General features: G+C 37.2%; 1 protein-coding gene across 1 annotated transcript in view; it reads right to left on the bottom strand.

Annotated features, from left to right (window-relative positions):
* The window catches only part of AKAP3 (A-kinase anchoring protein 3), a 31,739-nt gene that overhangs the window by 15,919 nt on the left and 2,658 nt on the right, over nucleotides 1-13,162 (bottom strand). Inside the window, exons 3-4 of the mRNA XM_015572326.1 lie at nucleotides 7,120-7,227; nucleotides 4,155-4,250 (exon numbers count right to left, since the gene is read on the bottom strand). Coding sequence (XP_015427812.1) covers nucleotides 4,155-4,250 — 96 coding nt within the window. The 5' untranslated portion in view covers nucleotides 7,120-7,227. The remainder of the gene's footprint in view (nucleotides 1-4,154; nucleotides 4,251-7,119; nucleotides 7,228-13,162) is intronic.

Here is a 13,162-nt window from a genome sequence, read left to right as displayed (position 1 = left end):
GTACACATTAGTTATTCTTTCACAATGCAGTCATTTTGACTGCTTTTGGGCAATATAGGTATATACTAAATTTCAGTCTTTCTAGTGTTAAGAAGAGGAAGAGGAAGCAAAAGGTAAAGATACAAATTATGAACAACAAATACACATCTATCAACAAGTGAATCTAAAAATCAAGTGAATACATAATCTGATGAACAGAATGAACTGGTGATTATAATAGAATCAGGGACATAGAAAGGGAATGGACTGACTATTCTTGGGCGGGAAAGGGGGGTGGGAGATGAGGGAAGAGACTGGACAAAAATCGTGCACCTATGGATGACAGTGGGTGGGGAGTGAGGGCGGAGGGTGGGGTGGGAACTGGAAGGAAAGGAGTTATGGGGGGAAAAAGGAGGAACAAATGTAATAATCTGAACAATAAAGATTTAATAAAAAAATGAAAAGAAAAAAAGAATAATACTAGTGTTCATTTTTATTTCACTTTGATATGATCTTCATAAATTTGTACATTACACAGATCCAATAAGTTAGTATTACTTCTACTTAATGTTTAAGATGATGAAAAATATAAATTTGTATTTAATCCAGTTGAATAACTATTCTGACAAACTTTATTTCAATTTATGTTTTATAATATGTCAACTTGATTATAAATTTCCAACTTTTTTTTTTACATTTTTTATTGGAAGGGAGAGGGAGAGAGAGGTAGGTAGACTCATGAGAGAGAATCATTGATTGGCTGCCTCCTGTACACCCCCTACTAGGGATGACCCTGCTACCTGGGCATGTGCTCTTGACTAGAATCGAACCCAGGACCCTTCAGTCCATAGGCCCATGCTCTATCCACTGAGCCAAACCAGCCAGGACATTTCCAACATTTTTATGTAACTTAAAACACTGGACTGGTATTAAATTGAGTTAGTTAATGGATATTCATGGGTTGCTTAGATGATACCTAAGTAAAATGGAAAAGGAAATATTGATAACTAAGCATAGCTTATATGATTTTGCTTCTTATTTTTTATTGCTATAGAAAGTATATGACGTTGGATCTGTTAATGAATGTGTTCATTTTTGCCATATAGGTTGTAGAAGGAATGTGCGTGGCTGTAAAAACTGTCTTATGTATCATGAGCTCTACTATTCTGTACATTAGCTGGTGTGTAATAGTTCACAATTATATACCTCTCCCTCCATAGTTTTCCTTTTGAAATAGAAAGAAAATACTTTGAAAAAAGTTATAATTAATAGAAATGGTTGAGATTATATTTAGGAACATAATGTCAAAGAAATCCAATGGCATACATGCTTGTTCTTCTAGGAACTGCAGGTAAAACCTGGTAGGGTTTCTTAGTCTTGAATTTCTAGTCACAGAATAGCAAATAATAAAGGCCTTTACAAGTCCAACCTAAGATTCCTTATGAAAACTTCCAGCAAAGCAAACTATCTGGTTGCTGTACCTATGTAAATAATCAGGCCAATTCTGATGAGACTATCCTGACTTTGTGGTCAAAGTTACTTTGAGAATTTTTATTAAAATGAAGGCAACTGTAGGGGAAAAAAACTTGTACTTCAATATAAAACTATGTATTATCCCTAGTCCATAGTCTATAGACTAAGCATTGCTTATGTCTTTCTACATAATCTGTTTTGGATTCTATGGAAGCTATTTTACATGTCTGTAAACTGTAGATAATGATAGCAATGCAAAATAATTCTGTGGTCCATAGACATGTAAATTCTGCCCAGTGGAAGTTCAGCTGACTTCCCTTTCCCACTGTGGAAGAAGCCAGTTTTACCTCTATTTGTGCATTTATTTCAATATTCCTGACCTATAAATGTATATATATATTTTGTTCTTCTTGAAGTGGTTATAACACTTCATCAGTCTCTTCATTAAAGAGTTTAATAAAATCTTTAACATGCATTCATTTTCATATCTGATTGGGAATCTTGATTTCACCCTTTATTGAAAATTACCCCTTAACAGTGACTACTTATTTACAGATAGGCACACTATCTGCAAATAGGCGTGTTTCCATAATTGAGCTAACATGTAAAGGTAAGTCTGGTTAATGCAGATGTGGGATTTATTCTTTTATCCTTTTCAGTTCTTTCACAGAACATTAAAAAAATAGCAACAAACCTACAGCATAGCATAGAACTTCATGATAGAGTATAGAGTTGTGTTAGCATGCTGTGTTTTTAGGTTTTGTTTGTTTGTTTGTGAGAGAAAGACAGGGGAAAGGAGAGAAATATCAATTGGCCACGCCCCCACCAGAGATTGAACCAGCAACCTAGATATATGCCCTGACTGGAACTTGCAATCTTTTGGTGCCTGGGAGGACTCTCCACCCAACTCAGCTACACTGGCCAAGGCTTGCTGCGTTTATAGTTTTTTATTATCTATGTTTTTTAAACCTAAAATGTGTGTACTCTATGTCTATTATTCCACTTGTACTGGTTATAACACTCCATCAATTTCCTCATTAAAGAGTTAAATAAATAGAAGAATTTTGCAAAAGTCCTTGATGAAGCCATAGTGACTGACTGAAAGGCCAATCATATTTCTTTTTCTATCAGTGCAATGTACAACTAAATACCCATCTCTTTTAGGGAGGTGGATATCAAATTATTTCTGAATCTTTCTGAATCAAAGCTAGGGAAAAATTTCATGTCTTCACAAAGAATATGAAAAGGGTCAAGGGGTTTAATTTTCTCTCCTTGGCATCTTTTGCTTTAAGAGCTTCGTTTTATTTTTTCAAAACTCACCTGAGGACATGTTTTTATAGATTTTAGAAAGAAAGGAAGGGGAAGAGAAAGAGAGACAGAGAGAAACAACATTCATTTGCCTCCCATATGCGCCTCAACCGGGATAGAACCCACAGTCTAGATATGTGCCCTGACTGGGAATCAAACCCACAACTTTTCAGTGTATGGAACAATACTCCAATCAACTGAGCCACTAGGCCAGGGCAGGAGCTTAGTTTTAAGTCAACACACTATAAACTTCCATTCTATTCTTCATCTCTAGCTCAGTTAAGCATATTTTATAAAGGTTTCCCTGGCTACCTCTCACTTTGAAATTATCTGTTCTTTAAACAGCTATAGCAATTACTATCCAGAAAATCCATTTGGCAAATAATCATAGATTTCTTATCATTAGTATCTGCCAGTTACTTAGAGCTTTTAAATTATACTTATATTTTCATATTTATTTTTTATTTTCCCAAATTAATGATGTCTATGAAAACGGAAATAGTTTTGTTCTTTTTTGCATTCCCCAGAATGATTCTCAGTGAAAAATGAAGAAATTTCTATTAATTTGTTTAATATTAAAACTCATCTGTTTTGTTTTTCTAAATGAAAGGACAGAGGTAAATAAAAGATCTGATAGAAGTAGATTTGGTTGGCATTTACTCTATAGTAACTGGATATTTATTATCTATATGTCTTAATGTCTTTTATAGATATGTAAATGTTTTATCTCTTAGGCAGGCTGTGTGATCCCATGACAATCACACTTTCTCCAAAGAGATCTTAAGCAGCCTTGATTGAGAAATAAGAGTTTTTGTGAATTTTTCCGTGTCTTCCTTGTTAACTCTCTCAGCCTAGGGATAGCTGCTTTTTGCATTTGCTACTGCTAGAACTCGAGAGTCCTCTTTTACAGCGTTAGTAGTTAACTTGGTTAAACTACCTCTAATAAACAATATTTTAACATGAAATTACTGGTTTGGTTTCCATCTTCTGACTCGACCCTGACTTACAGTGCCTGATATTAAGTAAGTATTTAATAATGTTTGTCGAATGATGAAGGCAGAATGACAATATTACTTAGATGAGAGTTTATAATTCTGACCATTTTGAGGCAGCCTATATTTCAGAAAATACTTTCTATGAACAAAATTTTACAGCTATAATGTATATTTTCATTAAATATGGCATATTTCTCCTACTAAATATCATATTATAGGAATGTTTCCCAAAAATTGTAGATGGAAATTTTTTGTTCTAAACAAGTTCATTTCCCCCCAAGAAATCAGTATTCAAAAATAAGAGGTGGATGGTGGTGGTGGAGACAATAGGGCTACTCTTAATGGCACTCCACATACCCTGAACCCAGTATGTATCTGTAAGGAGGTTTGACAACTTACCATTTTCCAGTCCTGGGGTTGGCTATCCCCAGGTGAATAGACATCAACTTTGCACACCCCATTTTGGCTTTGTAACCAGTCAACCCTCTCAGACATCTGGAAGTAGAAAAAAAAAGGGGGGGGTATTAGAAGGGTTAAGTGATATGAAAGTAGGGAGAAATAAGGTAAATAGCTGAGGTGTGGAATATAGGAGCAATGCTTTCAATAGTGACCTGTGCCAAGAGCTACTTCAAACTCACCTACCTCTGGATAACTTCAGCTCTCAACTGCAGGAGGATTTCTTAAACACGTGTATCTCTTGTGCTAACGCCAGTGCCTGGTCTATACTAAAGGTGCTTAATACAAATTTGTTCATCAAAGAACCTAAGCGCTCATGTCCTGCTTTTGGTGTACTTGCTTGACAGCCCTTCCACATCCTGGATTTTCAATAAACACTCAAAATTCAACATGATAAAATAGAATTAATTTACTCTTCCCTGCCTGTTCTTGCCCCCACCAACTTTAAAAAAAGTAATACACAGTTCATTTAAAAATACATATATTTTTATTGATTTTAGAGAGGAAGAGAGAGGGAGAGAGAGAGAGATAGAAACATCAGTGATGACGGAGAATCATTGATCGGCTGTCTCCTGCACACCTTACACTGGGGATTGAGCTGAAACCCAGGCATGTGCCCTGACCAGGAATCTAACTGTGACCTCCTAATTCATAAGTTGATGTTCAACCACCGAGCCACCCGGGCTGGGCACACAGTTCATTTTTAATTAATTTCTAGACCACCAGCTTAGTTTTATTAGCAGTAAGTCTAGTAGCTCTTCCTCCTCCAATTAGCGAAGAATCCTGGAAGAATTCTAACTCCCCGGTTCAGCCAAACTTCTGAATGCCAGAAGACAGATGTCATATGCACCACCTTTGTCCATGGAGGAGTAATACCTTGCATGTTGATCTTTCATAACCCTCCCAAGACTTTTCTCCAATCCCTAATCTCTGTAATGACACCACCATTGACCTGCTTTTCTAAGTAAGCCAGAAAACCGATACTCATTTTCTTCCACCCCAAGCCTCCCTCTACTATTTCTTTCTCAGTTGTCACCTTTTTTCTTGAAAGAATTGCTAATCCTTGCTGTTTTTATCACCTTACCTCACAAATGAGCTTCATAACCCTTATTCCAAATACTCCTTTGGCCTTATTCTCATTCACTTTTCACGGCATCTTATTTGATAGTCCTCAGGAACATGGCTAATTATCATGATCTGCCCATTGATAATCTAAAAGCATGAGAAGCTTCTCTTTCCCCCTTTTCCATGACAAACTTCCACCGCCAGGCTTCTACAATGAAATTTCCCTTCTTTTATTAGAAACGTTGCTTAGGTCTATATTTGTCAATAAGCAACATTGAAAAAGATGGCCAATTTTTCCACTCCAATGCCCCCAAACATCTATGTGAAACATACATATATATCGATATTTTGATTCTAACAAATATACTGATTTAAAATTCTATAATAATAAAGTCCAGGAGCTTATCCAATTTTTCATGGTGCAATTGCATTTGTTTTTTCGTTTTTTTTTATTGCTTAAAGTATTACAAAGGGTATTACATATGTGTCCTTTTTTCCCCCCACCCTTGACAATCCCCTGGCCTGCATTTATTCTTTGCTCCCACGGGATTTGTACTCGTTTTCTTTTCTTTCTTAAAGATATTTTATTGATTTTTTACAGAGAAGAGGCGAGAGGGATAGAGAGCAGAAAACATCAATGAGAGAGAAACATCGATCAGCTGCCTCCTGCACACCCCCTACCGGGGATGTGGCCTTGACCAGAATCGAACCTGGGACCCTTCAGTCCGCAGGCCGACACGCTATCCACTGAGCCAAGCTGGCTAGGGCTGTACCCGTTTTAATACCCCAATCACTGACTCAGTTCACTGAGCTAGGGAAACCATTTATTTTACTCTTCCTGACACTATAATAAGATTCCTTTGGTAAGCAATGAGTTCTCCACCCTGATTAGAATCATCCAGAAAACTGTTTAACCCCTTGAGTGCCGGGAAGCACTATCGCGCTCCTCCTGTCTTCCGCCAAAAGTGCCGGGAGCACTTTATTTTAATATTATATGCTTTGTTCAATTTTTTTTTCTACTAGTATTTTATAATACAATCAGCAAACAATATATGTCAAAGATGAAAACAAATGTAGTAAAGGTTTCCTTAAGTTTTTGAATCTGTAACTTCATTTACTTGCGATTCATAATTTTTTTCCTAAACTGCTGTAAAATCAGCAAAAATGCCTTGGCAATTTTAGCATAGTTCCTAGGATACTGGTTGGCACTCAAGGGGTTAAAAAATACTGAATCTGAGGTACCATCATCCCCCTCTCCCCCCACAAAGAGAATCTTATTTCAATGGGTTTAGGATGGTAAAACTTAGGCACTGAATTTCTTAAAAGCTCCATGGGTGATTTTAACATGCATCTAGAATTGGGAGTTTCTGGGCTTGGGTTTACTTGGAGAGATCCTCTCTGAAACAGACAGGCTAGCTCCAGAAAGATAATTATTTATTCTTTTCTTAGAAATTTTCTCTACGATTTTCTAACTTTGTTATCTTATTTTAATATTATTTATAAACCCAATAAGGAAGCTGTTAATGTCTATGAAATCAAACCCTTTACTGCCTCTTAGCAGCTCATATTACATATAAATATTCTTATGCTTGAATCATTGCCATGAAGAAAGAAATGGGCGGTACTACTACTTGGCCAAAGAATGATAAGACAAGGAAATGGGCTGTCCTGGACTGTTGAAATGCAAGTATCTTAGCTGCCAGTTTATTATTTCATCTTAATGAGTTACTTCTCATAGAAAATAACAAAACCAACAGCATTACATAATTATTTAAGCTATATATCACAATTAAAAAGAATTTAGTTTAAATACAAAAAGTAAGGAAAAGATGTGACCACTTACTCTTACTGAGGATGGGTTCTGAGATATGAAGAAAGTTCTTGATCAATGTGTTTTTGTCTTCACTATCCCTAAGTTTACCCACCCCTCCTGCCATTTAATATAAGGAATCTACAATAGAAAAACACAAAAAATGATTAATTTTACACATGAACCATATTGCTTTTATTACAAAGTAATAATTTTGACTTATTATTTTTCACATGTAGTACACAAGCAATGAGCACAAGATGACATTCAAATTTAAAATCCAGATCTTATTCTTGGAGCAGTCTGATGGTTTCCTAGTGACAAAAAGGGTTTCATCTCTTTGCCAATAATTTCTGAAATGACTATTTTCTATGTTCAAATTATATATACAGGCTTATTTAACAGAAAACAAAAAGTTTTTAGCCTAATTTCAAACTTGCTCTAAAGCAGTGGTTCTTAACCTTCCTAATGCTGCGGCCCTTTAATACAGTTCCTCATGTTGTGGTGACCCCCAACCATAAAATTATTTTCGTTGCTACTTCATAACTGTAAGTTTGCTACTGTTATGAATCATAATGTAAATATCTGATATGCAGGATGTGTTTTCATTGCTACAAATTGAACATAATTAAATCATAGTGATTAATCACAAAAACAGTATGTAATTATATATGTGTTTTCCGATGGTCTTCGGTGAGCCCTGTGAAAGGGTCATTCGACACCCAAAGGGGTCGCAATCCACAGGTTGAGAACCGCTGTTCTAAAGGCAGTCAGAAGATAAGTGGCTAGAGTGGAGAATAAGTGCCCTGAATTCATAGATCTCAAAACACTTTGCAAGTATTCCTTTGAGGATTTGAGAGAAATATACACCCTCATACTATAAAAGGGAATTAATAGTTAATGTCAAAACCAGCTTCCAGATCAATTATCTTCCATATCGTACCTCTACTAAGACATTTAAATAGAAGACATTAGGGCATTGTGCTCTCATCTTGGAATATCCACCCAGCCTCCCAAAAAGTCCCTCTAAATACCATCTTGCTTCATAACCCAGGTCAAATCTTACCCATCCATGAAATATTTTCTAAATACCTAATTGAATGTGATTGTTCCATTTTATTTCAACCCTCTTTAATTCTCTTTAGCATTTTAATGGCTCGAGTATATTCTACCTCCTTTATTAGATGGCTTCATGAAGGCAGATACATTTTCTTTTTTAAATACTATTTCTTTTTTATATTTTTATTGATTTCAGAGAGAGAGAGATAGAGAGAGAGAGAGAGAGTGTGAGAGAGAGAAACATGAATGATGGGAATCATTGATGGGCTGCCTCCTGCATGCCCCACTGGAGATTGAGCCTGCAACCCAGGCATATGCCCTGACTGGGAATTCAACCGTGACCTTGTGGTTTATAGGTCCATGCTCAACCACTGAGCCACACCAGCTGAGCCAGATGCATTTTTTTATCCATCTCGGTATTCCTCATAGTAGCTAGTATCTTAAAGTTTGTGCTGAGAGAATGCATATACAAATACTGCCTATTTCTAGTTCCAGATAGCTAAATTTTTTGTTAAATTGGAGAATCTGAGAACAAAACAAAAATGGTTTGCTCAAGTTTGCTATGGTGGTAAGCCATACATTCAGGCTTTCTTGAAGCTTGACTCCTTGTGCAGATAATTTCCCCCTAGAGCTTTATCTAAGATGTATATACTTAACCAATGATTTATTAACACACCTTCCTACTCCAATAATACTAATAAATCAACATCTCAGAACTGCTCTTGTACTCCTTTCACAAGCAGAAAGTACACTTACTAAACCTATATATCCAGCAAACACTTCCACTTACATATATGCTAATGTTTTTATTCTATTTTTCTATGTCTTCTACATTTTATCTGTATACATGAAGCTTGTTTTAAACTTTAAGCTCCCCAAATTGTCCTGGATAATAGTATACATAAAGAGGTACTTAAACACTTTTTTATGATGATATTCAGATTTCTAAATCTGTATACATTTCCCATAAGGAAATGAAAAGGGGGGGGGGAATCTGAAGAGTTTAATGAAGCCATGAATGGATTAATACATTTCTTAACTTCAAAGTTGGTGAGTAATGTCCTTGAGTTAGGGTGGAAAATAAAAAAGGATGCTTTGTGTTATCTATTAAATTTGATGGGGGAAAATAAGCTAACTATATACAGTGTAAAGATAAATTAACCTTAGAAGCCTTTTATTCTAATCCCCTCATTTAGAAAATAGAGACTCAGAAAGGGAATATTAAAACCAGTGGTATATTCCTTTAAATATTACAGCTATGCAGATTAACATCCTGGAAGCTGTGACATTTTTCTATGGCTAATAGAGGGATCCTTCAGCCAATCATAGGACTGACCTAAATGTTCCTTAAAAACACCACTGTGATTACTTCAATAATTGAGGAGTGTAAATCACTGAATGCCAGTCAGGGAGGGCATAAGCAACACAGGGGTATGGTTATAGTTGTTGTGTGCCAGACCTTAACGCCATCTTAAGACATTTTCTCCTGTATTCATCATAAGCAAGAAGTGCCTGTTTACTCAAGGTTCCTAAATTCATAGAAAAGCTCAAATTACAGGTGGCATAACTGAAGCTTTTGCAGGGTGGATACATATCTGATCAAGTTTTGAAGTTTATTTTATCAGGTTTTATTACTAATTTTAGAAAGAATGTATTCTATTATACCCATTATCTTTTTCTCTTTCATTCCCTAAGTGTTTGGCATGTGGTTAGACACCCAATAAATTTGGTTGTTGGTGAATCAGTTTCAACTGATTTTTTAAAAATAAGGATTGGAAATTTCTGTGTGTGTGTGTGTTTATCTTCCTCTCAATGGTACTATTCACTGTTAAGCTTGCCTGTGGATCTCCTCTACTTTCACTTCCCCTTAGTAATACTTCTTCCTGTACTGCCCTACTAGTAGAGACACGTTCTCAACATGGTTAGCCATCTATATATCCTGCCTTTTTCCAGTTCTCTGTCGTATAGCCAAGACTTCAGAAATAATAGGAAGAGGATGAAAGTGGATGAGAACTGGGACACAGAGCTATACAAGTCTGGTTTTGCTATTAGAACACTGGAGAAAAGAAGAACTTTTGGACAGCGACACCAAGAGGAGGAAAAGTCAGCAGGGAGTCAAGCTTCCAGTCTCATTGTCAGATTAAGAAGCAGAGAGTAAGAGCCAGTCTTGTGCCCAAAAGGATGGGCAAAGAGGTCTGGCCAATCTGTAACAAAATGAAAACTCCAGCAGCCAAGATAGTAGGTTTAGCTGCAATGCTGCCAAGTTAGAGGCTCACATATTTCCAGAAGATTCATGTAAAATTAAAGTGACCCATCACATATCACTAAATTCTCCCTTTTAACTACAGAGGATCAGAAAACAGGCTGTTCATCAGTCCAGTGGGATTGCCTACCTCTGTAGTACTGGAATAGTGACGACAGAAGACCCCAGAATATACTTATAAAATCAACGAAGATGCTGGGATGTTCTTGCTCAGCTCGAGATCTTGTTTCCTCCCCCAGTCTTCCATGTACCTCCTCCTTGTTAGGACTGGTGAGTGACATCAGAATCACAACTGGTGATATCACTATCTCTATGGCAACAGTGGTGAGGCCACCAGAAATTGTGTCATCAAAGGACAGGGGGCAAGGTGAGGATACACTCCAAAGCTCTAATGTTTAGTTTGGGTTAACTTTCTCTTGATAATTTTCTTCTTTAAATATATAATTTAGGAAAGAAAAACTCTTATAAATACGTAATTTAGGTAGGAAATATGGGAGGGGAAAATTTTACCAATGGATTCCACTCAAAACAACAGAGTAAGTATCATATATTAACAAATCCAGATAGATGCAGACAATAAGAATTAAAAGGATTGGGGGGAGGTACTAAATTTTGTATGCAAAGCACATGGAATCACTTCATTTTGTGGGATGCAGCTTGGATTCTTTTTCATTATAAACATCTTTCACAAAAGAAATAAATTTTGAGATATTTTTCCTAAAGTGATCATCTCTGGGTAATAATTCGTCTTTGATGGTCAGAGATACAGTAGCACTAATGCATCCTCTGCAATGCCTCCACCTCCAACTGTAGTGGGATAAGTCAGACCTTGAGGCATTTGGTTAGCAATTTCTAGGCTTTATTAGCAGTACATTCTCTTTGGAAATATAACCTTAGGTACGCTTAATTAATGATTAAATATAGGACTAGTGCATAGTTTCCATGAAGCAAAAAGAATCTCTGATCAAGGCTACAGGATATGAATTAAAATCATTAATGGGTTCAAAAGTGACTGACTGGTTTATTACAGGCTTCCTGTAGCAGGTTATTTATTGATGGCCTTTTATATTAGGTCTCAGTTTCCTCATCTTTAAAATAAAGAAGTTGTGCAGGTTGATCTCCTACAATACCTTCCATCTCTAACATTCTATGATTTTGATACTTCAGAGGTACTTGAATAAAACTACATGTACATGCATATAGCACTTTGCAGGTGACCAAGCGCTTACACATCCATTGTCATCTGATCCTCACATAACCTTTTGAGGTAATAGTGCAGGTATTATTTTCCCTGTTGTACAGGTATAGAAGCTTGCTCAGGGCACAACTAAAAACTGGTGGAACTAGAACTTGGATCTAATTGTTTTCATTATAATTAGTTATTAATACTAATAATAGGACGAGAGCAAAAGGGAGACCCAACATTATAAATATGGTCATCTGGGCAGCTTCGCCAAGAAGCTACAGCTTCACGCTCCCCCGGGAACCACCGGTGCATTCCCTGCAGATCACTGGGGAAGGGATTGAACAAAGGGGGAGATGGTCACATGTGTAGTGAAGTCCAGGCGACAGACACAGGGACGGTGAATTCCTGTCAGTATAACTGGGGAACAATGGATTGGCTAGGGCGTAGACCCCACCAGAAGCACATGAAATCTTGGGAAAGTAAAATCTCCAAAGAGTTCTTTCTCTCTCGCTTGCTCTTGTTGGCTTGTATTCTTGTTCTCTTTTGCTCTATGACCTGCACCCCTCCCCCCCCCCCCACCATGCACTCACCTGTTCTCTCTCCTGTGAGCTTACCCATTCTCTCCACAGCCATGTGGCCTTAAGCAGCCATGGCCCTGGGCCATGCAGACTCCACACTCAGGATGCTTGACTGGACTGGCCTTTAATATGGAACAGAAATTCTGGGCGATGGCCTCAATTCTGGCCTTACTGAAGACAAGACTGGACTTCTTCCATGGTGAGACGGATAGAGATAGGACCTTGGAGGGAATCCCCTTAATTTTACATCATCAATAAAGCTTTCCACAAAACCCCAGCTTCCCGTGAGAGCCATAGGAAATTCCTTTCCTTGAGACACCCCAAAAACTCCACTTCCACCAATAACACAATATTCTAAATTTTAAGTCAGTGCTCTTTCAACTATATTATGACACCTTGAAACTAGTATTTAGAACATTGGGCAGCCCTGGCTGGGTGGCTCAGTTGGTTGGAGTGTCGTCACAGGGGGTTCCCTCCAACAAAAGGTTGCAGTTGCCTGGTCAGGACACATACCTAGGTTGCACATGTTGGATCCTGGGGTGGGGTGTGTACGGGAGGCAACCAATCGCTGTTTCTCACATCGATGTTCCTCTTTCTCTCTCTCCCTTCCTTTCTCTCTCTAAAAATCAATGACCAAAACATATCCTTAGGAGAGGATTTAACACTAGATTGCCCAAGGAAGTCATTTTGACTGCTTTTTAATTTCAATTAGAAAAACAATGATGTATATAATGACAGAATTTCTTAGAATTTTGTGACTTTTTATACAACATATAAATGCGTTTATTAATAATTGTAGTTACTTCCCCCTCCATTTCCGGTATATATATATATATATATATTATACCTATTGCCCAAAAGCAGTCATTTTGACTGCTTGGGGAAATTTTAAATAATCAAATGACTCTTATTATTGAACTAGAGGCCCGGTGCACAAAAATTTGTGCACTCGGGGGAAGGGGGGGTCCCTCAGACCGGCCTGTGGCCTCC

The sequence above is a fragment of the Myotis davidii genome, unplaced genomic scaffold (genome assembly GCF_000327345.1).
Source record: "Myotis davidii unplaced genomic scaffold, ASM32734v1 scaffold1373, whole genome shotgun sequence".
NCBI classification, from domain to species: domain Eukaryota; kingdom Metazoa; phylum Chordata; class Mammalia; order Chiroptera; family Vespertilionidae; genus Myotis; species Myotis davidii.
The sequence above is the reverse complement of the archived record's forward strand: the minus strand, read 5'-3'. Positions and strand labels throughout refer to the sequence as shown.